We start from the raw sequence: 23,052 nt of genomic DNA on the forward strand, positions 1-23,052 counted from the left end.
CACACGCACAGAGCGTTACCGAACACCCTTCGAGATTCGACAAAAACCCGGGCCTCCACTAAGAGGAGTTCATCCCAACAGCACATTGAGGACTGCCTTCCACTGCGGTTGCTCCCGCCGTCGGAGTCAAGACCACGGTTATGCTGCCGACAGAGACCCGGCATGAGGCGAAAATAGAGAAAACAACCTTCTATTCTGTGAAGAAGGGAACGGTGAAGCAAGCGGCTAACACGCAGCTTCCAACTATACGCAGAGGACCACTATAGTGGCCTAACGGCGATAACTGTTTACGCGCATAAAGCAACACAGAAGAACACGTGACAATGAGGCGGGTGCTGCATGCAGCGAGAAGCCTACGTGACTGCCATGATTTGTTTGTGGTCCTGTTGTCTCTTTGTGTCAAACTGTCGTGTGAATAGCAGCCTCCTTCGGGCATGAGATACACCATCGGTCATGGAAGCGTGTGAGGGTGGCGTCTCGTTCGATGCACGTGGTCAGCAGCAAGAGGTCACAGTTTGCTGTTTGCTGGAACCCTGTGCTGTTTCTTCACCTCTTATTTGCTCTGCTCGTGCGGATCGTATTCATGGTTTAAAATACATCAGTGCCGCGTTTACCTGTTGCGGGTAACGCGCCCTTTAAAGTGTCTTGTGCGTGCTCGCGAGGCTGGTCCTCCCTCCATTGTATCCGATTCCCCCACCGAAACGTCGTCGAACTCCTCTGTGGTGAATCACTCCCTGCGCATCCAAGGAGGGCTTCGAAGAAGTGCGAAGGATTCCCGTGGTCTTCATCGAATGATAAAGTAGCTGACACGCGAATAAATCTACCAGCCATGCGTTTCTGTCGTCGTTGTTGCGTGGTGGATTCGGTCGCTTGGGGGTCACAGTTTGCATGCAAGGCTCGACAGCTGTCGTGGCCTCTCGACGCGTGACTTTGCGAGCTCCCAGGAACAAATTCCTTGGATAAACTCTCGAAACCGATGTGGATCTGTGTGCCTGGTTCCGCGGTTTGTTTTCATTTTTCTCGGTCCCGCTTTTTGACTCACCTGGATGAGCGCGGCTTCCACCGGGAGGCGGCCGCAGCTGAAAATACCCAGGTGTTTTTCCGTACTGCATCGTGAGATCCGGCTAGAGTCACCTCGGACACACACACCCAGGTCGTCCCGCGAGTGCGTTTTGTGGAGATATCCATCATTTCTTCTAACCGTGTGTGGCACTCGAAATCGATCGCTCTGAAACCCGGAAAAATGAGCCCCTCTAACTCGTCTTCTGCTGCCCAAGACGCACACCGGGCCGCCGAGCTTCCAATCGATGTCGGGGACGTCACGTCGTTCTGCTGCACCGTCTTTCCCTTCGAACTCGACAGTATGCAGTTCGTTCGAGGCGCAGTCCACCAAATGATCAATAACTCTAGGCGTTTCTCTGGAGGCCAGGTCCGCGTGGATTTTCTTCGGGCGGGGGGCCACCCGACCGTCTCGTTTCCCCTTCCCCCTGGGGAAGGGAAGGCGGAGGTTCCCCTCGCCCACGTCCAGCGGCTCTCCATGAAAACTGCGCTTTGCTGCCCGCTCGCGACTGACACAACTGGCGGCTACTCGGCTGTCGCTGCAGGGAGGACCGGAAAGCTTCCCGGACAAGCTGCAAAGGGAATCAGTTCGGGAACCGACGCAGACGCCGCGTCGGAATTCGATGCCGTTTTCGGCCTCGAATTCAAAGACGAAGCCACAGCTAACGCGTTCTTCACAGAGTGGAGCCGCGTGCGTAGCCCGGCGACCCTGGGCTCGGCGGAAGTGAGTCCCGCGAGCGCTTCGGCTGCCCGTACAAAAGAGCAACGGAAACGCATGGGTGGACACATGGGGGACATGGACGCGTCCGTCGTCGAAACGTACTTCCAGTACTACGGGAAAATGGCCAACCAAATGAACATGCTGCAAGACACAGTCCGCACCACGACCTATCAACGAGCGATCGTGGAAAACCGCGCGGACTTTGAAGGAAAAACTGTCATGGACGTCGGAGCCGGATCTGGGATTCTCTCCTTCTTCGCCGCCCAGGCGGGTGCCAAAAAAGTGTAAGCACAGTGCAGACAACGAGGACACCGAGGCTGTCGCCTCACCCGAACTGCGCTGGACAAATGAGGCGGGATCTCAATCACAACCAAAGTCACAAACCCCGCAGTTTCCGCGTAGGTGCTTCATCTTGCCATTCGTGCGTCTTTTTACGCGTGTGCCTCCTGACCCAAATTTCAAAGACGTCGGTTCTAAGTGTCTCCCGTCAGAGACTTCAAAATGCAAGGAACAGACCTTTGCCTCGCCCTCTTCCTGCTCTCTGCTTCCTGAGCTCGCTGCTGTGTCCCCTTTGCCCCAGTGTAGAAACAAGACAAGAAAGCCTTTTTGATTTCCGTCAGGAAATTTCTGCCTTATCAAGTCTGGTCAAGCGAGAAGGCGAGCCACGATAGCCAGGAGAGAACGGTTCTTTCCTGTCTCATGATTCGTCCACTCTCCGTTTTTCCTTGCTCCCTCGCGGCCGCCCTGGTGATGTGTTTCACGTACGCAGCCTTGGTTTATTTTCGAGTTCTTCTGTCTTCGTCGCGTCCGCCCTGCCGACTTGCCTTAGGTATGCAGTGGAAGCGAGCAACATGGCCGCGACGATCGCGCTTCTTTGCAAAGGGAACCCCAGTCTAGGCAGCCGAATTCAGATCATCAACAAGCCTCTGGAAAGCATCGAAGACAGCGAAGTGCCGGAGAAGGTCGACGTTCTGATTTCCGAGCCTATAGGCACTCTCCTCTTCAATGAAAGAATGATCGAGACGTACCTCTCAGCTCGGGACCGCTTTCTTAAACCCGGAGGTAACTGCAGAGCGCCAGCGCATGTCTTGTTTCTTCGACTCAACACCAAAGAGACAAATGTGACAGAATAGGTTTGGAAGAGCCTCAATGTCGTGGAGATGTCGAAATCCACCGCGCTGAGCTTCCTCAAGCAGTCCGCTGCGGTGTTGATGTGAAGCAGTCACAAAGAACTTGGCCGTCTGTATCTCATTTTCAGTCTTGTCTTCCACGTCTCCTCAGTCCTCCTGTCTCAGCGTAGCCTCAGTCGCGAGCGAGGAGGACAAGGAAAACACAAGGTCGGGAAACTGTAACGTTTCTCGTGTCCGCTGAGAAAATTCTAGGCACGCTTTTTCTCCACAGACTTTTGTATAGAGTTTGAGATGTCTACTACACTGGGAGAGAACCCCGTGAAAAGGGGGAAGAGGTCGTCCTCAGTTTTCCATCTTGTTTTCTGCACACTCGAATTTTCAGAAAGAAGCATCCACCTGCGTTTTCCAAGACGCGTTTAAATCGCTTCCTCGTTCTGTTTCTCCGGCGCTTGTGCCTGTGGCCAAAGCACTCTTTGCTGTTGCACACTCTTAGCCAATCGCGCGTCTGCATGTCCTTTGTATTCCTTTTCTTTCGTTTTCTGTACTATCAGCCAAGGGTGTGCCTGCGGGTGCTTTTCTTGGATTTTCGTTCTCTTCTTTCAGGCAAAATGTTCCCCAGCAAGTCTTCCCTCTATATCGCGCCGTTTGTGGACTACGTGCTCCACTCGGACATGATGAATAAATGCAATTTCTGGAAGCAGACGCAGTTCTGTGGAGTGGATCTCTCGAACGCTCTTGAGGTCGCCGTGGTGGAGCAATTTCGTCAGCCCGTTGTCGGTAGGTTTTTCCTCCAAAACTCTCCCTGTCAGAAAAGTATTTTCCTCTCGTCTTCTCATTACTTCGACAGGCTTCGCGCTCTGCAGAAGAAACGCCGTGACGCCCGGGAGGCTGCAGGACTGTGTGCGCCTTCCTTCTACAAAAAACAGTTTTCCTGTCGACAGTTGAGACGAGACTCGTCATCTGTTTTAGCGTTTTCTTCGTGGAAACGAGATCTGCAAAACTTTTTCTCCTCTCGAGGAGTGCTCATTTGTTTGCGTCTAAACTCTGCGGCTGCATGCACGGTCAGCTTGGAGTCGTAAAAAACTATTCTCAAGACTCAATTTCACGGTTTCTGCGATTTCAAATTAGTCAAATCTGTCAGTGTTGTGAGCAGGAACAGGTCGTTCACATCTGTTGCGGGAACAATGAAACTGTTTTCTCTTTCAGATTATATCGACCCTTCCCTTCTGCTGGCACCCCCCCACCAAAAAGAATTCGACTTCACCAAGATTTCGCGCGAGTCTCTTGAAGAGGTAATTCCACTTCTCTCGTTTCTGCTCGCAGGACGAGATTCTTGTCTTCTTCGCGGCATGCCTGCAGAGTAGCCACTATGACCCCTCAATCGAAACGCATTTCCATGTGTGCAGGTCTCTGTATATATATACGTATATATATATATATCTGTTCTGTATATATATATATATATATGTATCTGTATAGAAATTTGTGCAAGCACCTGGACGGTGTAGGTATGTAGAAGAGACTGGCTACCACAGAAGCCATAGAAGATTGCAGCTACCGTATAAGGTACACAGGAGAGAGAAGGTATTGTACAAGGTAGATGGGAGTTAGTAGCTAGTCTATCCTTTGATATGTACATATCTGCTAGCCCTGTAGAACTTGTCTTCCGGTGAAAACATGTTTCAAGGTCTAAACCAGAACATTTGGGGGGGGGAGACACCTAGGCTATAGGCGCGTATTTCGGCGCTTTCATCCGAGAACAGGAAATCTTAAGTCCTTCTCTTGACCTTTGGTGCACCCGTTCCTTATGTTGTCAGGGATGCTTTTGACTTCTTGTTTGTCAGTTGCGTTGTCCGAGTCGTCTTTCTTCAGTTTCGTCTGCAGGTGTGTTTCCTCTTGCCTTTGCGGATTTCCTGTCTCTCCTTGTCTCCGTTCGTGTGCATGTCCTCAAAGAGACACACCCTACAGGGGACAGTGTGCCGTTCTGCTTCTCTCCAACGAGTTGACAAGTGGTTCCTCGGTTGTCTTTGTTAGGCGCGAACGTTCCGGCTGAAACATCACTGCACCTCTTCTCTGAATCTTTTTTGAGCGTTCTGGAGTCCATATTCATGCGATGCATGCAGAGATTCGTCTGTGGCTTCTTGTCTGTTTTGATGCTTGTTTTGTCGACGACTCTTCAGATTACTGTTGATTTCTCTTTCACAGTCAACAGTCCTACTCTAGTTCACGGCGTCGCAGGTGAGACTTCTTCGTCGGGAGGGAATGCATACGCTCATTGTAATATGTAGTGTATTTGGAAGCTGGGTGACGGAATCGCTATTAAGCGCCAGGTAGTTCTGGACAGTGACCCCAAGAGCGGGGCTTTTTTTCCTGGAGAAAAATTCTCGCCACATTTCCTCTCACGATTCTCTCTGCTTCTGTACCCGTTTGATTCCTGTCTTCACTTTCTGGCTTCTGTTCTTTCGTCTTCTCTGCGTCGCTCGGTTCTCTCCCTTCAACAGTTCCAGAGTCTTCCTCTTTTTGTCGACTAGAACTTCCTGTGTTTCGTCTTCTGTTTCGTTCATCCTCGTTCTCTCTCTCATCTCACTGTTCTCCTCTCCTGTTCGTTCTCCCCTCTTTTCAGGCTGGTTCGACGTCTGCTTCGACGGCTCAGAAAAAGTCATCAGCTTCACCACTTCTCCGCAGTCGCCTCCAACGCACTGGTTCCAGACGCGCGTCGTTCTACGGCACCCGCTCGCAGTCAATCCGAGCCAGCCGGTGCTGGGGAGGATGAGCATGCGCGGAAACAAACAGCAGAGCTACTTCGTGGACGTCCTCCTCGCTCTGCAAGACTGTCCGGTGTCGACCTCTGCGAAGAACGTCGACCTCAAGGTACGCGAAGAGAAACTCGGCAAACGAAGGCGGCGTAACAATGCGCTTTGCTTGCTGGCGGAGAAGAGGCGCTCTGCAGCGCGCCGGGCGTCCGGACTCTCACTACACGCCCGTCCATAGGGAAGAGAAGAACGAAGGGAGAAAGCAGAGGAGGGGGGGGGACAGGAGACAAGGTAAAAGAAGATGAAGAATGCAAAACAAGAGGAAGAAGACGTAAAGGAACGAGAAAGAGGGAAAGGTTGACAGAAGCGATGAAAGGAGAAGAAAAAAGGTGAGGAACCGAGCAAGTTTTTTCTGTGGTAGGTTTCCGTATTGTTTACACACTTCTACAGTTACATAGGGAAAAAACTGTTTTCAGATTGAATTTCCTTTACAAAGCATGCCGAACAGATGCCCTTTGTGAGGTAGTTCTTTTGCGTTTTCAAGGCTCTTCGGATGAAGGAATCCGTTTCGACTTTCGTGTCTTCTCGCTTTCCTTCATGCGTCGCTCGGGGCTTCGCCGCATCTGTTTTCAAACGTTCGAGAGTTCCATGGTTTGCCTAGACAAGAAGCGGGTTTCTCATAGTAATACACGAGAGAGGAACATTTAGAAAGTGTAGAACTAACAGAGGCAATAAACGTCTGTGCAGAGGTTTTGTTGAGGAACGTGGAAAGGACTCGAGACTTGGAAAGAAAACGCGTAGGTGCTGTCTTGGTGCACTTTCTGAGAGACTTCTTTCTGCCTGCGTGGGTTTCGACAATGGATTTGTTTTTCGGGCAACGAGTTCCGAACCGCTCCCGCTAGAGGAGCGAAAAAGAAGGGGACCTGAGGACTTTATAAAGACAAAACATCCTCACTCTTTGTTTCTCTCGTTCAGTCGATCTCTATATCTCTGAATTTAATCGTCTGTGAATCGTCTTCTGCACTTAAATTGTGACCCTGAAAAAAACCGAACCTTTTATCTCCTTTCTGCATCTGGGTTCCGCCGTTTGCACTTCCCGACCTTCTCTCTCTGTCCGTTCCCCGTCTTTCTCTGTGTCGTGTGTCTCCTTGATGTTGGTTCCTTTCCCCTCTTTTTTCGGTTAAAGTAGCTGTGACATTTATGTCGTTTGTGTTGGCCGTGAGGTGTTCGGCCTATACAGGTAAAAAGCTTTGCTTCAATTCTTCAAAAGTATTTTCCACTCCAGGCCTTTTCAGTTACAGTCAAACACCTTGCTGGACCGTGACTCTCAGTTGGTGGAGCTCAGTTTCCTGTAATCTTGGGGAACTACATCTGCCTCGAAAAACCTCCACTTTTCCTCTGTACGACCACCCCAGCATGTTCACCGTCCTTCTGCGCGACTTTCGACTTTCTTCGCAGGACCCCGACTACCGGTACTACACAAATCCGAGTCACAGTTACTTCCCCAACTGTCAGCAAATGGGCTTCCAAACGACCCAGATGCCTGCAAGCGTACCGACAGAGAACGCGTCGTCCGCATCCTTTGTTTCTTCTTCTCACAGTCCTTGTGTCTCTAACGTCGCGTCTGAGGCTGGAGCACCGAACTCGGTCGCGGGATGCGAAGAAGCGAGGGAAGCTGTCCAGGGTGAGAAGAAAAAATTTTCTTCCCCATGGTCGGAGCATACAGGAGCGCGAGCTGGGAGAGACGAAGGCAGCATGAGTATAGATGCAGGCGTCGTGGAAGCGAACGACGAAATTCACCGAGTGTTCTCAGGGAGGTAAAAAGAACTGGATTTCTCTTCGAGAGAAAACCAAAATTGAATGGACCTCAGCGCCTGCTGGACTGTGGCGCAGGTACGAAGAGCCACATCGAGCAAGAGAAAGAAGGGAGAGAGACGCAGAGAGAAAGAGAAAAGAAGAAAGACAAAAACAGCAAGAAAGGAGGGAAGCAACGGAAGGAAGAAAAGGAAGAGAGACGCAGAGAGAAAGGAGACAAGGCAAGAAAGAAGGGAGTGACAGAAAGAGAAAGAGTTGCAAGGAGAGAAAAAGAACGACAGAAAGGCAACAGAAGGATGCAGGAGACGAGAGGGAAGGATTTCGAGGTCGGTGAGACGACTTCCACTTTGTTTTCGAAACTGCCTGCGCGAAAGAGGAAGCTGCAGCGCGAGTGGCGAAGCCCGAAGGAAGGAGAAGCGCGCATGCAGCTTGCAGAACTGGGCACCGTGAAGGCCGGTTGCTGTGGCAAAGACAAGAGCGTTTCGACGAAGGCGAACGCTGTGGGAGGCGGCTTCTTGTCCGTAGTGATCATAGCAGAAAGAAGGCGAGAAAGCAGAAAGGAGCACGGGAGAATGGGAACCAGGAGGAATAGACAAAGGCGTGAGGGGGAGAAGGGAGAATAACAGGAGAGAAGGGATATTATGCCTGTGAGGCTTCTTCAAATGGAGCTACGAGTCCCGAGTTCATAGTTTTTTCAAGTCGGAGGTGAAAGTTGCAGGGCGGCCACACGCGAACCTGCAGGTCGCTTTCGTCTGCATGTGTTTATCGGTGGGGTCGAGTCTTTGTGTCCATCCGCAGTGTTTCAGTGTGTCTACGCCGGTCACAAGTTTCGCCTTTTCACCTTCGGTTTAACAAGGTCTGGGTTTTTGGTTCGGGGTGTAGCGACACTGCAAGGTTTTCTACCAGAAAGTGGAGGGTTTAAACTTCTGTATTCCGGAGAAGGCGAGGAGCGAGCAGAGTGCGTGCAGCGTTCTTGAACCTGCTTTCTCTGCTCTTGTCTCCTCGTCGCTGTCACGGCCCTACGTCACACATCGAGCTGGACTTGGACCCAACGCCGAAAACTTCTGTCCACGTGTATGCATGCATGTTGATCCATCTTTTGTACTTTCCACGTTTCCCGCTGTGGGTCAGAAGCTGGGGGGAGCGGCGTGTGGCGTAAGTCGATTTGTCAAGTGGTGAGCGAAAGGATGTGAGGAGCGCGGTCGTTCGCACTCTCTCGGCCCGACCTTTCTCTCGCCTCTTCTCATCTTTTTGTCACTTTTCTAGAGCGTGAAAAAGAGCGGAAAAAACGCAAGAAACTCTCCCTTTTCCGCGCACGCAGAAGTGTCAAAACTGCAGGACAGCGGCGTTGGCGGGGAAAAGCCGTCGGAGAACGAACTCAAGTGCCTGGATACCGCAGAAGGGGCGGATCCGACAAAAGGAAAGGACGGCGCAGTGGAGATTCTTCCAGAGCGACTCTCGGGCACTCTCTGTCGACCTATCTGTTTCTGTCGCTGAACTGAAACCCACAGATTTCCACTTTCTAACGCGCGAAAGTGCTCTCTCATGAGGGCAAGCCGACAAGGCAAGCCGGACAACCGTTTGCCCCTCAACACTGATTATGCTTAACCGGAAAGCAAGCACCCGGCGAAAAACACATCTAAATACATACATATACATTGAAGTATATAGCGACTCCTGTGTGCATCCATGTACAGATCAAGAAGTACAGGAAAGTCTATCCGCAGAAATGCACATTCTCTACATTGAATGCATACACCAGGTGTAATGCACGCGTCTACCTAGATGAAAAAACACACACTCAAATAAAGATGTAGACCGACAGTTGTGCGAATGTGCAGCGGGTGAGCTCACATGAAAGAAATCCACATTTCGAGTTTGTCAGGTCGTTTTTCGAGTGCCTCTCTTCCACCTCGGATCGTGGCGGACATGAGTCTCTGTGGATGTGAGTCTCCTCCAGTCCACTTCCGTCGCCTCGCTGTGACAAGAACAATCTCTCGTCGACAGAGGGCGAAGACGCAAATCTTTTTCTCAAACCCAACAAAAGAACTCCACGCTCCGCCTGATGAGTGGAAAGCCAAAAGCACTCCTCATTTTAACAGAAGGCGAAGTGTACGCTTTCGACTGTCCAGTGCGGCGGCGAAGAACACAGTCCCTCTACGGCTTGCATCTTGATCCTTGTCACTGCAAGCGTCTCGTCTGCGCAGTCCCGACACTGCTCTCGAATTTCAAAAAACACCTAGGAAAGTCCTGATCGCCGCGATAGCGAGACGAGCAAAGTGCCAGCTCACACACTCAACAGTGTACATATATGCATTTGCCTGCGAATGTCGATCTATGTACATGCACATGAAGATGTATATATGTATGTATATATATATATAATGCACCAGAACATTTATAAAGTTGGATAAGGTAGCTACGAGCACTGTATGAGGAAACGGTGTACAAGTCTCACAGTAACAAATGCAGATACTTGTCTTATAGGCTGTTGTCGTCAAGGCATCTAGAGAGAGAGTTATATATATATATATATATATATATGTATATATAATATATAGATGGATATAGATCGATTGAAATACATACTTGCATGCATACAATTGTGCAAACAGATGTCTCGTCAAATGCACACATGTATAAAGATGTGGAGGTGTCCTTGTCCATGTATCAGTGGAGGTACAGCAGCTTAATCAGAAGGCTGCTGACGGTTAAAGAGACGAACCGAAGAAATTGAAACAGAAAAAATAAAAATGCATTTGTCGATGCATGCGTGTTTCCTCAGTCAAACTGCGGATGTGAACATTTTGTGCAGAACACCTGAAAATTCAGGACATGAACGGAGGGCAACCCTCTTCCTTCTCTTTGCTTTAGATGCCGTACAGGCACCTCATCACATAAGCGGCTGTCGGCACATGTATATCCATGCATAAGCACACACCGAGATAGATAAATACAGTAATGAATATACACGTATACATATACCCACATAAATATATGTCATATGTATAAACATATCAGCGCGCGTAAATACGTATATATATATATATATATATATATGTATTGCGGATATACATATACAAGCCTCGGATCTGAACGTGAATTGACAGCGAGGAGAGAGTCCCTCCCGTGTGTTTCTGGCTAAGGCTTCTGATTAGATACAAAAAAAACACAGATGTCGATTCTGTTTTTTTTTCTGTACGCGGATAGCCGCGTTGCACATCCGTCCGCCCACGCATTCTTTCCTCTCGCTTCCACTGTTTTTTCACTTTCTTCACTCCCGTTTCCTGTTCTGGATTCTCCTCGCTCCTGACCGTTCTCCATCGAAGAGCTTCCCTGCGCTCGTTTCTTCGTCTTTTTTGAAATCAGCGCAGACCGAACCCTTGGCAGTTTTCGATGGCGATTTGCAGCAACTTTTCCAGTTTTTCGCGATTTTGATAGTCCGGCAACAGCAAAAAATTGAAGCACGTGTGGGCGGTCGGAAGCCTGCACGCACCGAAAGCCACAGACACACATTTCCCGCAAACACACAGATATGCATTTGCATACATGCATACATGCATGCGTGTATGTATATATGTATAAATATATATATATATATATATATATATATATGTTATGCGTGTGCAGTATATATACATGTATGTGTGTCTGCACGTTTGTATGGTGACACGCAGGCATATGTGTGTGGAGGTGAAATGGGGCTCTTAGAAATACGTCGAAGGGTGGATTCAAAGGCAAGCAAACTCGACGGTGAACACCTCTGCGCGCATTTGACAAGTTTATTGAATGTTCACAGATTCAGGAAAGCAGTCTTTACCGATCTGTGTCGGAGCCGTTGCGACCGATGACGAATTTGAGACTCGACAGGCCTTTGATGGGGACGCGATCGGAACCTGAGAGAAGGCGCAGCAAACGTTTCTCCATCGCCAAAGTGTCGTTCGATGAAAGAAAACATCCAGGCCCCAGACAGCTGTATGGATACGTCATATCCGCTGTAGGTAAACCCCGCATGTCAAACTGAGATTGCGCGCCCCAGCGCGAGAGAGAAAACGCGTTCAAAACGTCACTTTCCGTATTTTCTTCCCAGCTCTGTGTGTCGTATCCCCCCACTTCGGGAAGTGAACGGGGGAAACTCCCTGAACGTTCTGTCTTCATCGTTCTTGTGGCTGTCTGTCCACTCTCACCTGTGACAAACATCAACAGTTTCTTCTTCTGAACGCTGTCAAGGGCATCTGCAACCGCCCAGAAGTCTTGCACGGTCTGAGACTCCGCCGTGTAGCCGTCTTGGTACGACGTCGCCTGCAGAGCAGAAAGAACGAACAGTGAGTGAAGACGCCGTACAGCGACGAGAAAGAAGACGAAAGCGGAGGCCAGAAGACGAGATACCCAGGTGAGCACTGCGAGACCGCTCGACTCCCGCTTCTCTGGAAAGAGAGCAGTGCAGAGGTGCTCCACGGAAACATAAGGCACTACAGAAGGACGAAAGAACGAAAAGAAAGGGAAAAAAGAGGCCTAGGACGATGCCAGAGAGCCAGAGATCGTGGAAAGTCAGTGCACACACGGGCGACGAGGCTGTGCCGCGTTTCTAACATGTCGGCAGACAGGGCGTGAGAAATGCAGACGAATAGATGAATGTAGATAAAACATAAATACACAAATAAATAAAGATGCAGAGATGCATATATTATAGAGACAGATACACAACAGACAGATATGAGACACCGAGATCCGCTGCTATTTTTTATGTAGATACAAATATAGATACAGAAATAGCACACAAATACATACAGGCATGGAAAGACAGAAACAGACCTTCATATGCATATATATATATATATATATATATATATATATGTACAGGTACAAATATATAGATGACTGCGGGAGATGCAGACCGAGCCACTTTCAGAAATACTGATACAGACACCCCTGTAGAAATGGAGGAGGTCGATGGAGAGTGGAAATGAGACAGACCGATCTTAACTTGTCGAAGTTCAGCTCCTCTTCGCTGCCGAGAATGACTTGCTGCAGTTCTTCGGGTCTGAAGAGCGAAATCGTGGCTTCGTCAACACAGCGAAGAAATCCTTCCTCAAAGTGTCTGTACTGCTCAGCAATCGACACATTCAAAACGTGGTCGACATACAGCTGGACGTACTCCTCCCTACGCACACCATAGGCACACACAAGCAGTTCTCGATCCAGGAGAAACAGGCGGAAGAGAAAGAAAAACCTGAAAAAAGAGGAAAATGAACGGAAACACGAAAAGAAATCTCACACACGTGCTCCCCCGTCCCTCCACGAAGACACCAGCCCATACATATACAAAAACATATATATATATATATATATATTTGTATCTGCGTATGTATATGTGTAGCTTTTGAAATGTCAGTTTTTACGCTTCGGAGCGGAAAGTGGGGATCCCAGTGAATCTCTGCCTTGATCTACTCTTTCCACGCTGCGTTTCTCCCTCTTGTTTTTTCGGCTTGCATGCACTGTTGCCACCCGCAGTCCACGAGCCCTGTTAGCACGTTGGAAAAAAAAGACAAGGCAGGCGAAGCTCTCCCGGAGTCTCTTGCCTCACGCGCGTCCTCAGGACCCCCGGACTTTCTTTCTCCTTTCCCCGCCTCCACAGCCCTCTTTGTTTTCCTCTGCCTACCGATTGGCCACAGTGACCTCGTCGCTCACGGCGTGGGTGCCCAGTGGCAGCTCGACGCGGTCTCCGTAGCGATCAAGTTCGACAGAAAAAGTCAGACCCATGGCCGCGACATCTTCCTCGCTCGCGCTCAACAGTGCACGCAGACTCCTGGGAAGGCAATGCAAAACAGACGCCGCACCTGCTTCGAAAAAGAGAACGCAAAACAGAAAGATGGAGAGCAAGGGAGAGAAGAAGAGAGAAGAGAGAAGAAGAGAGAAGAAGAGAGAAGAGACAGAGAAAGAAGCACAACGGAAAGAAGAGGAAGAGAGGAGAGAAGACACACATAAAGGGGAAGAAAACAGAGAAGAAGAAGAGAGATGCGAATGCATGTTTTTTCTTTGAAGAAACGCTATGTGATGTCTGCTGAAGAAAACGAGATTCCCCCCAACGAGGAGAGCCTCGAGTTGTTTCGCTGACTCGCTTCTTCCTTTCCTCTGTTTTTCACTGCGTGGCCTGTACATCTGCCAGGCCTGTGCAGAAAGGAGACACCTGCGGCGGGGGGGGGAGGGGGGGAGAGAGACCGCGGAACGCGAACGAACTGTTTGTCACCCTGTGGGGTCTTTCTTGCTCCCCACCCACACTGCGGTTCGGTGTTCTTCAGCGTCTTGGTCTCGCATTCCTCATTCTCTCTTTTCTTTTCTCTCCTCTGTCTCCCCGTCTCACCTGGCGACGGCAGGCTGAAGCTCCGCCAAGTCTCCGAGCGAGGCGGAGGGCCAGCCGAGGAGCTTTCTGAAGATGACAGACGGGAAGTTCACACCGAGGAGAACTCCGTTGTAAATGGCGAGTCCGAAGATAGCGCCTATCAGCCGGAAGTTCCCCATCTCCTCCGTCGACACTGGGTTGAACCAGCACAGGCGACTCTCTTCGCAGTGCGAAAACATGTCGTAACCAGGACTGAAAAGCTGCGAGGAAACGGAGAGAGGACAACGCGGAAAGAAGGAGACAGACAGATAGACAAACAGATAGACAGACAGACAGGTTCCGCCGGCGTGGAAAGAGACCGAACACAAGTGAACGCGTCGCAGCTCGGCTGCAGACGGACAGCGAGAGGGAGATGGCCATCGACAGATCTTTAGACACTCGGACAGCGAGAGAGACAGAGAGAGACCTAGCCAGACACTGGCAAAAAAAGAGACGACTTCGAGAGGTATATACATGGAGATACACAGACACAACAAGATGCAGGTGAACGCATACGGAGGCAGATGCTTTACACGCGCAGGGAGACGGAGTCTCGACGAGAGGGGGCACTCACGAGAAGAAGCAAAGACCGTTCTTCTTTTCATTTCAAGATCGTCGCTTCCCCCGCATTTCGGCACCCACCTCCTGGACGAGAAGTTGGAAGAATTCCTTTTTCACGCCGCCTTCGTCAACTCCTTCTTCTCCAGAGAAACGCACGCGCAGCGCCTTTTTCAACGCATTGGGAACTCGACTTCGACGATCGATCTTGAAGAGACAACGAAGAGACAAAGAAGAGACAAAGAACACCTCTTCCAGGGCGTCACAGGGGTGTCTCTCCGAACCCCCACAAGCCACAGCGCACATTTTCTTTTTCTCCACGTTCTTCTCTCCTTGATATCCCTTCACGTTCTCGAACGATTCTTTTTCTCCTCGACCTCTCTTGTCGCAGATCGCCCTCATCCGCTCGTCTCCGTTTTCGCTTCGTTCCCTTCTTCTCCTGTCCTCTCCTTCTTCTCCCTCGCCTTCCCCTCTTCTTTTTTGTCTGTCTTCCGTACCTCAAAAAGCGTGTCTTGCACGATGTGCTCTCTTCGCACGACGATGTCGAGGAAAGGATTGCGGTCTAGAGTTTCTTGTCCAGTGAAGAGACTGAAAATGGCGTCCATCTCCACGCGTCGCGCCTGGTGGAACTGCTGGACTGCAGCCTGTCTCTTCAACGCCGACGCCTTGTTCGCCGCATCCAAAACAAAAGGATGCTGCAGCAAAGCAAAGTCGGTTTCTTGCGCGTACGCCTCCCGAAGGGACAGCTCCGCGTGTCGAAACCGGGGGACCTTCTCTTTGTTCTCCCCCCTCCCAGGAGACAAGAGAGAAGAAGTAGAAGAAGATGAAGAAGATGAAGAAGATGATGATGAAGATGAAGAAGATGAAGAAGATGAAGAAGAAGATGAAGAGTTGGCGGCATCTTTGATTTGTGTGACTTCTGAGTGCTTCTCTGGTGTGTTTTCTGTTTCCGGTTCTCCTCTGACGTCTTGGATTTCGCCCGAGTCTTCTTCGTTTTCTTCCGAGGAACTCGACGCGTCCTGAGGGCCTTGACTGTCCCCGGCGTCTCCGTTCTGTCTCTGCTTGGAGGCCAGCGATCGGCGCCAGTCGAGCCACTGGGAGAACTCGTGTCTGAGGAGTTGGTGTTGTGAGTTTATCGCATCGTTGTGAAATTCTTCGAAGCTGATTGGATCTTCTTCCTCGTTTTCTCGTCCTTCTCTCTCGCCATCCGCCCCGGTGCGTGTGCGCTTCTCCACGTGGAAGGCGACTTCGGGAGCTCGCTTCTTCCCTGGCGCAGAGTCTTCCTCTCTGCTTTCTCTCCTCGGACTGTCCTCTCCAGAGACGCGAGTGGATGCGAAAGTCGGAGAACGAACTCCGGAACTCGGACTCGAAGGCAGCGCTCTCCGTCTCGCTTCTTCTCGCCGATTCGTCGCCACGTACAGAATGTGAAGAGTGTGCAGAGCGTGTCGGAGAGGCGCCGCGAACGCGTCTCGCAAACTCGTCATGTCGGGATAGGATAACAAACGCACTGAAAAAAGAAAGAAAACGAGAAAACATGGACTCCTTCACAAACCGGAAGACGGGAGAGAACCCGATCGAGGAGGAAAAGAAGCAGATACCTGAGAGAGAAGATGACGAACGAGGAGAAAAAGAAGCAAATGAGGTCGAGGCGGATGGAAGTAGTGGTGAACGAAGTGAGGGACAGACACTGAGGCAGAAAACGTAGAGAGACAAGGAAGCGTGATGACACTTCCTTTCAAGAAAAGGCACGACCAGACTCGAAAAAAAAGAAGCAACAGAGAAGCGCCTTACGAGTGATGAGCTGTTGAATGTTGACTAGATGCGAGCGAACAACGGAAGCCGGGATCTTCGCATACCTAAAAGACAAATTTAAGCAGAGGAGTGTTCACGAAGAAATTCCCCACAACGCGAAACGCAGATATCCATCGATAAATAAAGATACGGAATGTGCAGTGATCAACACACATTGGCACGAATGGATGCGTTAACATACATACAAATATGTATACATATCCATATATATATCTGTATATATATATATATATATATATATATGCGGACAGATTGATTGACAGTTACAAAAACACTAGCTCACATGTACATATAAATATATATGCATATATATATATATATATATATGTACGTGTTTATGCTTTTGGAACAAGGAGAGACATGTAGACGCGTACGCCGAGAGTCATCGAGTCGCAAAGCATTGTTTGTGGCTTTTCTTCGTAAGACGGTTCCTCAAAAAAGTCCACGTCACAAGCGATTCACTTGTGCATACCCTTGAGGGTGCATGTGTCGCATGTCGAGGCGTGTAACTAGGCAACCAAGAATGCAGGTGGATATACACACATAGTGGAACCGCAGTGAATTCGCACTGCGTGAGAATTAAGATGTGACGCCTGACAGCCTGCCTGGAGGAAGAACGCCGTGTTTAAAAGACACAGAGAAAGAAGAAAGGAGACAGCACGCAAGGATCCTCACAATTTCAAGAGTTGACGAAGATCTGCACTTTCCTGTGTTCTGTTGTGTGTATCGACAGCCGTGAAGTGCAGGAGTTTTCTTTTCAAAAAATCGGAAGTGTCGCGTACCAGTTGACCAGAATCTGTTTCGCTTCGTCTTGCAGCATGCTCACAGTTCGGACAAGTTCAACGAGAGAAATCAAATTGCCGTCTTCCTCGTAGAAGGGGCATTCTGGGGGGAAAGGGGACACGATGAAAAGACGCATGCAGAGAGCCGACGCCCGGAGTCGAAGAGAAACGAAAAAAGCGCAGCGACCGCAGAGTGCAAAGAAACGCCGAGTTCGAACTGCATGCGCAGAGCGCTTAACCCCCATGCACTTCCCCTTCCAGGCCTCCACAGAAAGCCGAGACCGACGCACACAAAAGCACAGACACAGACTGAACCAAGGCAGTGTTAGAGAAATACAGAGAGAAAAAAAGAGATACAAACAAAGACACAGCGACAGCAAAGCAGAGAAAGAGACACAGCGACAGAGCGATTGAGATGGAGTCAGAGAGAGAGAGAGAGAGACGAAGACGGAGATAGAGAGCTCGCAGCAGAGAGAGACCCATTTCGCCATATGCACAGAGGCGGAGACATGGCGACGATCCAGCGAATGAGGTAGACAGACGCGCAGATAAATTTGGTATAGGCAAAGAGACAGACGTTGATGCGTCGGCGACTGCGTATAAGTGCGTGGGTTCACAGCCGCAAGCGGGAGGTATCTGTCGCAAGGCCAGCGACTGTTCTCTGCACATTGAAGGACGGTCTCACCGAGGAGAACGAGGACGAAGCGCAGTTGAGAAGGATAGAAAAACGAGTCGACATTGCTTTGGAGTTTGTCGCAGAAATCCCGAATTTTCTCCAGGATCTCCGGCAGAGGATCGTAGCCTTCGTCTGGATGGACCCACACAGAGAAGGAAAGCTTCGGTCAAACAGAGAAGAAACAAACCTTGAAAAATCCAGAAAAGACATGCACGTGTCGAGACAGCGAGAAAAAAACACCGCCAGCTCCAGCCACGTGTATATCACAGGAGTTGAAACTTAGAATACGGGCAGATCTTTCGACTTTAAAACTGCACTCTTTATATGTTAAACAAGTGCGTATGTCAGTCATCAAAGCAGCCGACACACGGGGGTGCCGGTGCAATCCGAAGAACCGAACTCCAACTCGTGCCTGTCCGCCAAAAGCATGCTTTTTCATACATATACATATATATATATATAGTCATAGCCTGTTTATGTGAATGTGCGATGAAATGTTATGTGCATGTGTGCTTTTGCGTTCTTCTCTCGCATCCAGGAAGAAGTCGACATCTCACGGGGGTGCCCGCATTTTCTCAAGCGCATGGGTGTGCATGCAGCGGAGAAACATCTACAGAGAGACAGAGATGGATATGAAGACGGATACACAGGACACGGGAGCAGAAACGAGACCTCACTGGCTGAAGCTCTTGCAGCCTTTTGGATGGTCGAGTAGAAGTCCGTCAGTTTGTGCAGATTGACGTCTGTTTTCTCCCTCAACCTTTCGACGGCAGAGATCCTTCGTCCGGCAAGGATTCCGTGTTCTCTGGGAGACACCGCAGCCGATGCAGGGTTGTTTGAGACAGAAGAAGCAGAGACAGAAGAAGACTCGCGTGACAGCGAAGGAGAAGACAAGTCGCGGTCGTTCTCCCGCTTTGAAAAAGCGTCCGGAGAACAACAAGAAGGAGAGGAAGAGGAAGAAGAAGAACTGCAGGGGCTGGGGAGAAGGAAGCTGGCACTTAGGGCATACAGATTGCCGAAGAACTCTGAGGAAACAAGGAGGGAGCAGAAAGAGAGGTATCCGTTCAGGCAGAGGCGTAGAGAAGGGGGGCAGAGGGGGGAAGAATGAAAAGGCAGGAGAAGCGAGACACGAGAAGGATACAGAGAAAAGACCAGAGTGAGACAGAGAGAAACCGAGTGACGAGCGACAACGGTGAGTGTGGAAACGATGGGCAGCAGAAAAAAGAATGGCCTGCGTCAAACGAGTAGGCAGCAGAAGGGAGAAGAAACAGAGGTTTGAAAGGGTGTGAGAAGCCGTCCCTCCGAGGGGTCAGGAGTAGGAAGAAGAAGAGACACGATAGCAGATGCGTGTGACAGAAGGCAGGGCGGAGAGATCGAAACGTTTCAGATGCAAAGAAAGACTGCGAGGCGACCGAAGAGGGAGCGTGGAGAAAGGAAAGTTGTGTCTCCAAAATCTTACCAACGATCGGTTTCCACTTCTCGCGATTTCCCTTCGGCAAATCTGGGTCTGTGAACTGACTCTCTGTGAGGACAAACTGTCGCGCCTCCTGCAACTTTCGAAAGGCCGGGCACACGCGGAAAGCCGCGGAAAGATGAGAGAAAGTAGCGCGCTCTTCTTCCGACCCAGTCGCAGAAGCGAGAGAAAAAATCTGGTCCACGGAGAGACTTCGACCCTCCGCAGACAGCGCGGCCCACGCAGACGAACTCCGCAGCTTCGCGTCGAGAGTCAGCGCAGAAATCGCCGCTAAAAAAAGGGAGACGCGACAAGCCGAAGGCGAGAGAGGACACAGAGGATAAGGAAAGTGAAAAAAGAAGAGAGAAGCAGAGAGAACAAGAGAAGCACAGAGAGGAGAAGAGAACAGAAAAGAGAGAAGAGAGAAGAGTGAAGGAGAGAGAAGAGTGAAGAAGCGAACACAGCGGCGAAAGCGAGAAAGACGAGGACGCGCGGAGGACTTTACGATGCCAGCAATAGAGGAGCGTGAGTGCATGCGGAACGATTAGAACGGAAGGCAGTCAACTCCATTGTCACTCGATCTGCGTGGAGCATCCACTTTTCCTTGTTGCTTCTTTCTGTCTCCCCCCTTCTTCATTCTCCTTGCGCACACGCTCTCTTGTGCAAGAACGCAAAAAAGGAGTGTCTGCTTTTGCAGAAAACGGTGTATTTTCTTCCTACCTTCTGTGGGTTTCAAGTCAATCAAGAGAAACTGTTCAAAGAGTCCCCAGTTCAGCTGAGAGCCTCCGGGACGGCCTCCGGGGCCTGGCGACTCTGTGTGGTCTGAGGGATTCATCTCGCGTTTCAATTCGAAGAGGAGGCTCCTGCGAAGAGCAGCGAGAGCTGGATCGAGAAGAAAGCCACAGGCTGGAAGTCAGTGGCTTTCGCCGCGTTTCTGAGTCGGTGCATGCGTGGGGCGCCTCAGCGACAGAAACTCAGAAACTCGGAGACACGCGGAAAGCAGTCGAGCCGCCTCGCTGTCTCGGCTGAAGCGTCGATGTCGGTGTTCGAGGAGCAGCAGTGACAGAGGAGATAACGACTGTCAGAATCCACGCTTTACCACGAAGTGCGTTTCCGCCAACAGAAGGCCCCCAAACACCTCCGAGCGAAGTATCGAGTTCCCTCGTTCTGCCAGACGGACAGAGACCTGATTCAGTGCTTAGGGAGTTTCTGGAGGCTGAAAAACGTAAAAGGAACGAGCCGTCTTTGCTGCCTCGAGAAAAGCGATGGGCTTTGCCTTGCCTCCAGGTCCAGAAAAGTCAGAAGACTGCGGTCTTCGTAGAGAAAGAGAGAAGGGTGTCACAAATCCTCGACCCAAAAAAGCTGGGCAAAAAGCGCCTGGTCCCGCGTGAACTCGAAAGAGAAAAAGCCGTTTAAGTCACGGACGCCGCAACGGCTGAGACGGCACCATCGGCCTCAGGGGCACGGAGGCAAAAGCATTTTCGTCTGAGAGACGCCGCTGGGAGAACCAAGTCCGAGAACCAGACTTGCCGACTCGAGAGTGGGCGATCTAGAGGCCTCTGAAAAATCCACTTCGCTCCGAAACACGAAGTCACTCTCTGCTCGCGGCGAAGCCTCGGACTTTCCTGGCACTCAGATGCACAGGTGAGCATCACTACAGGTTGTGCGGTTTACCTCAAGTCCCCACGTCGACGCGCGAAGTGTTTCCACTGTGCAGCGTGCAACATTCACGAGCGTTCGGCAGCGAGCCACCTGCGTTTTCATGGATTGATAAGCGTGTCAAGAAGGGAGCGTGGAAACAGCTGTTTCTGTCCGCAGGAGCGGAACGAGCGACGGAAACGACGAAGAAATGGACCAAGTTGGCGAAAAGGTGGACGAGAAGCGGATTCGATACGCGAACAAATCCAGAAGGAACTTGCGCACCGAGCCAGGGAAAAGAGTCGCAGTAGAGCGACCAAGGCGGGCGCCGCCGAGTAACAAATGAAACTGTACACCTTTCCCGCGAGAGACTCTCGCAGTGACTTTGCAACGGAAGCGGGCTAGCAGATGCGAAAAAACGCGTCGAGGTCTGGGCCGGAGTGGCAACCGCCGAGCTGCACTTTGGGAACTCGGAAACAGTGCGGTGGAAGGCTGCCGAGAGAGTGCTACGGAAGGAGGAAAAGCGCAGCCGAAGACCTTTTTTGGATAAGTCAGTGGCAAGTCTCTGGTTCGAATGACTTCGCGTGTGCCAGGTCGATAGCTTTTAGGCCGGAACGCGAGTCGGCGAAACCGAGTCCGCGTGCGTATACGGGTTTGCTAGCGATTGAGAACAGGGGAGAGAGCTACTCAAATCACACGTGTGTTCCACCTTTCCAAATCGGAACGGCGGAACGGGAGTCTCTCGATCAAAATGTGCCTTTGGGCGTACCACAAAAGGGGGAGAAATGGCGGTTTCGCCGTCGCAAAGCGGCTCACGAAGGTGCAGCAAACGTAAGACAGCGGGGCAAACCACGAGGGCATGCAATGCACGCGCAACCAGCTTGGGGACGAAAGAGTGGCTTTAAAAGTTCCACCAACACACCCGGCGTTTCACGACAAAACAGACACTGCTACTTGTCAAACCACGCAAAGAGGGGTAGGAGAGAGCAGAGGGAAGAGAGGCAATGGCCGCAGTGCCGCCGTGCGGATGACAGAACCTAGCAAGAAGAACTCGTGATCAGGGGAGAAGATTGCTTTAGACACCTGTGACGCAGAAACGTGACGAAGAAGTCCATATTCCTCAAGCCGTGTACGACAGTGCCCGATCAGGAGGGAAATTGACAAATGGGAGGCAAAAGGTATTCGGCGTAGGGCAATTCAAAGACAGAGGCTGGGGAACGGATAGCCGGCGGTCACGTTTCATACCCGTGTGCAGAGAGAGTCATTGAAACATCGTACTTTCCGTGGGGAATTCCGGAGTGTTTTTTGAGCGCACACGTTTTCTCTGAGTTGGCGAATTGTCCGAGAGTGGCCCAAAGGGAAGACGTTGAAGAGGAGGAATAAAGATAATCGTTAGGTGACGATACGCAAAAGCCCCCAACTGCTGATCCCCCTGTGGGGTCCTCTCTGTATCTCTCGTGTTCTTTTTCATGTCTTCCGCCTCGTTTGCCTTCCCTCTTCACAGGCGCCTACTTTTCCGCTCCATCCCTACTTTCGTATGTCGCAATTCTCCTTTGGGTACTTCTAGCTGGGTTCTCCCCTCTGTGTCTCTGACACACGTTTCTTCATTTCCCAAGAACTTTCAGTTGATGACGAGAAAAAGCAGAAAAGCAACAAGTTCCAGCTCTCCCAGGTAAAGTCCTTTTCGGGAACAAGACCTGTATCTCTCTCTAGGCGACCCGGGGCGCGTACCTACCACTTAGAGGCTGTCCTTGTGCAGCGGAAGAAATCCGATGCGTCGTGAGCCCTCACTAACGTTGATCGATATAACCAAATATCAGAGTCCCACAACAGCCAAGTTCCTTGTACAAAGATCCCGATCCATCCGCCTGCTGAGAGGTGGTGGAGAGAAGTTGAAACACGATGAGGATTCCGCAAAGTTGATAAGCAGGTGTAGCTGACTGGTCCCCCCGTAAAAGCATTTTAATAGATTCCTCTTTGATGAACATGCGCATCAGTTCAGTCACTTCCCCTCGCCGTTGACCTCGCATCCACAACTGAGGATAAAAAAGCCAGCGACTAACAATTCGTGACTTCCTTCACGCGGGTTTCTCGGTTTTGTGTCCTATGAACGACAGTCAAGGCATCGTTTTACTTAAGTCGTTGGTGAAACGAGGCAGTGTGTACGCAGCATTCGGCCTTCACCGCTATTGACGAGAAAATGGAAAGGGTCATGCTCTTAGGTTGCAGGAGACGCATTTGTTTTTTTGAAATTCATTCGACCGTCTGTTGAG

General features: G+C 50.5%; 3 protein-coding genes across 3 annotated transcripts; 2 read left to right on the forward strand and 1 right to left on the reverse strand.

The window, feature by feature from the left end:
- The first annotated feature begins 1,081 nt into the window (after positions 1–1,081).
- PRMT4 (histone arginine methyltransferase PRMT4/CARM1) lies at positions 1,082–8,950 on the forward strand. The gene is made up of 7 exons (XM_002370165.2): positions 1,082–2,064; positions 2,610–2,842; positions 3,514–3,687; positions 4,117–4,202; positions 5,091–5,148; positions 5,534–5,781; positions 7,122–8,950. The coding sequence occupies exons 1-7, from the start codon at positions 1,244–1,246 to the stop codon at positions 7,482–7,484; spliced, it is 1,983 nt and encodes a 660-aa protein (XP_002370206.1). The 5' UTR covers positions 1,082–1,243; the 3' UTR covers positions 7,485–8,950.
- A 204-nt stretch (positions 8,951–9,154) lies between these two features.
- Positions 9,155–21,514, reverse strand: TGME49_294280 (E3 ubiquitin-protein ligase, putative). Its single transcript, XM_018782219.1, has 14 exons — positions 19,862–21,514; positions 19,148–19,432; positions 18,366–18,713; positions 17,698–17,820; positions 17,013–17,115; positions 16,210–16,274; positions 14,916–15,925; positions 14,503–14,625; positions 13,843–14,081; positions 13,141–13,287; positions 12,456–12,642; positions 11,666–11,780; positions 11,299–11,374; positions 9,155–10,964 (listed from the first exon to the last, which is right to left on the reverse strand). Exons 1-14 carry the CDS (start codon positions 19,974–19,976, stop codon positions 10,844–10,846), a joined length of 3,057 nt encoding a protein of 1,018 aa, XP_018638596.1. The 5' UTR covers positions 19,977–21,514; the 3' UTR covers positions 9,155–10,843.
- TGME49_294285 (hypothetical protein) lies at positions 21,188–22,809 on the forward strand (the record flags this gene model as incomplete). The annotated part of the gene is made up of 2 exons (XM_018782220.1): positions 21,188–21,610; positions 22,284–22,809. 2 exons carry the CDS (start codon positions 21,188–21,190, stop codon positions 22,344–22,346), a joined length of 486 nt encoding a protein of 161 aa, XP_018638597.1. The 3' UTR covers positions 22,347–22,809.
- Between the last annotated feature and the right edge of the window lie 243 nt (positions 22,810–23,052).

This window comes from Toxoplasma gondii, chromosome Ia, assembly GCF_000006565.2.
Source record: "Toxoplasma gondii ME49 chromosome Ia, whole genome shotgun sequence".
Classification (NCBI taxonomy): Eukaryota; Apicomplexa; class Conoidasida; order Eucoccidiorida; family Sarcocystidae; genus Toxoplasma; species Toxoplasma gondii.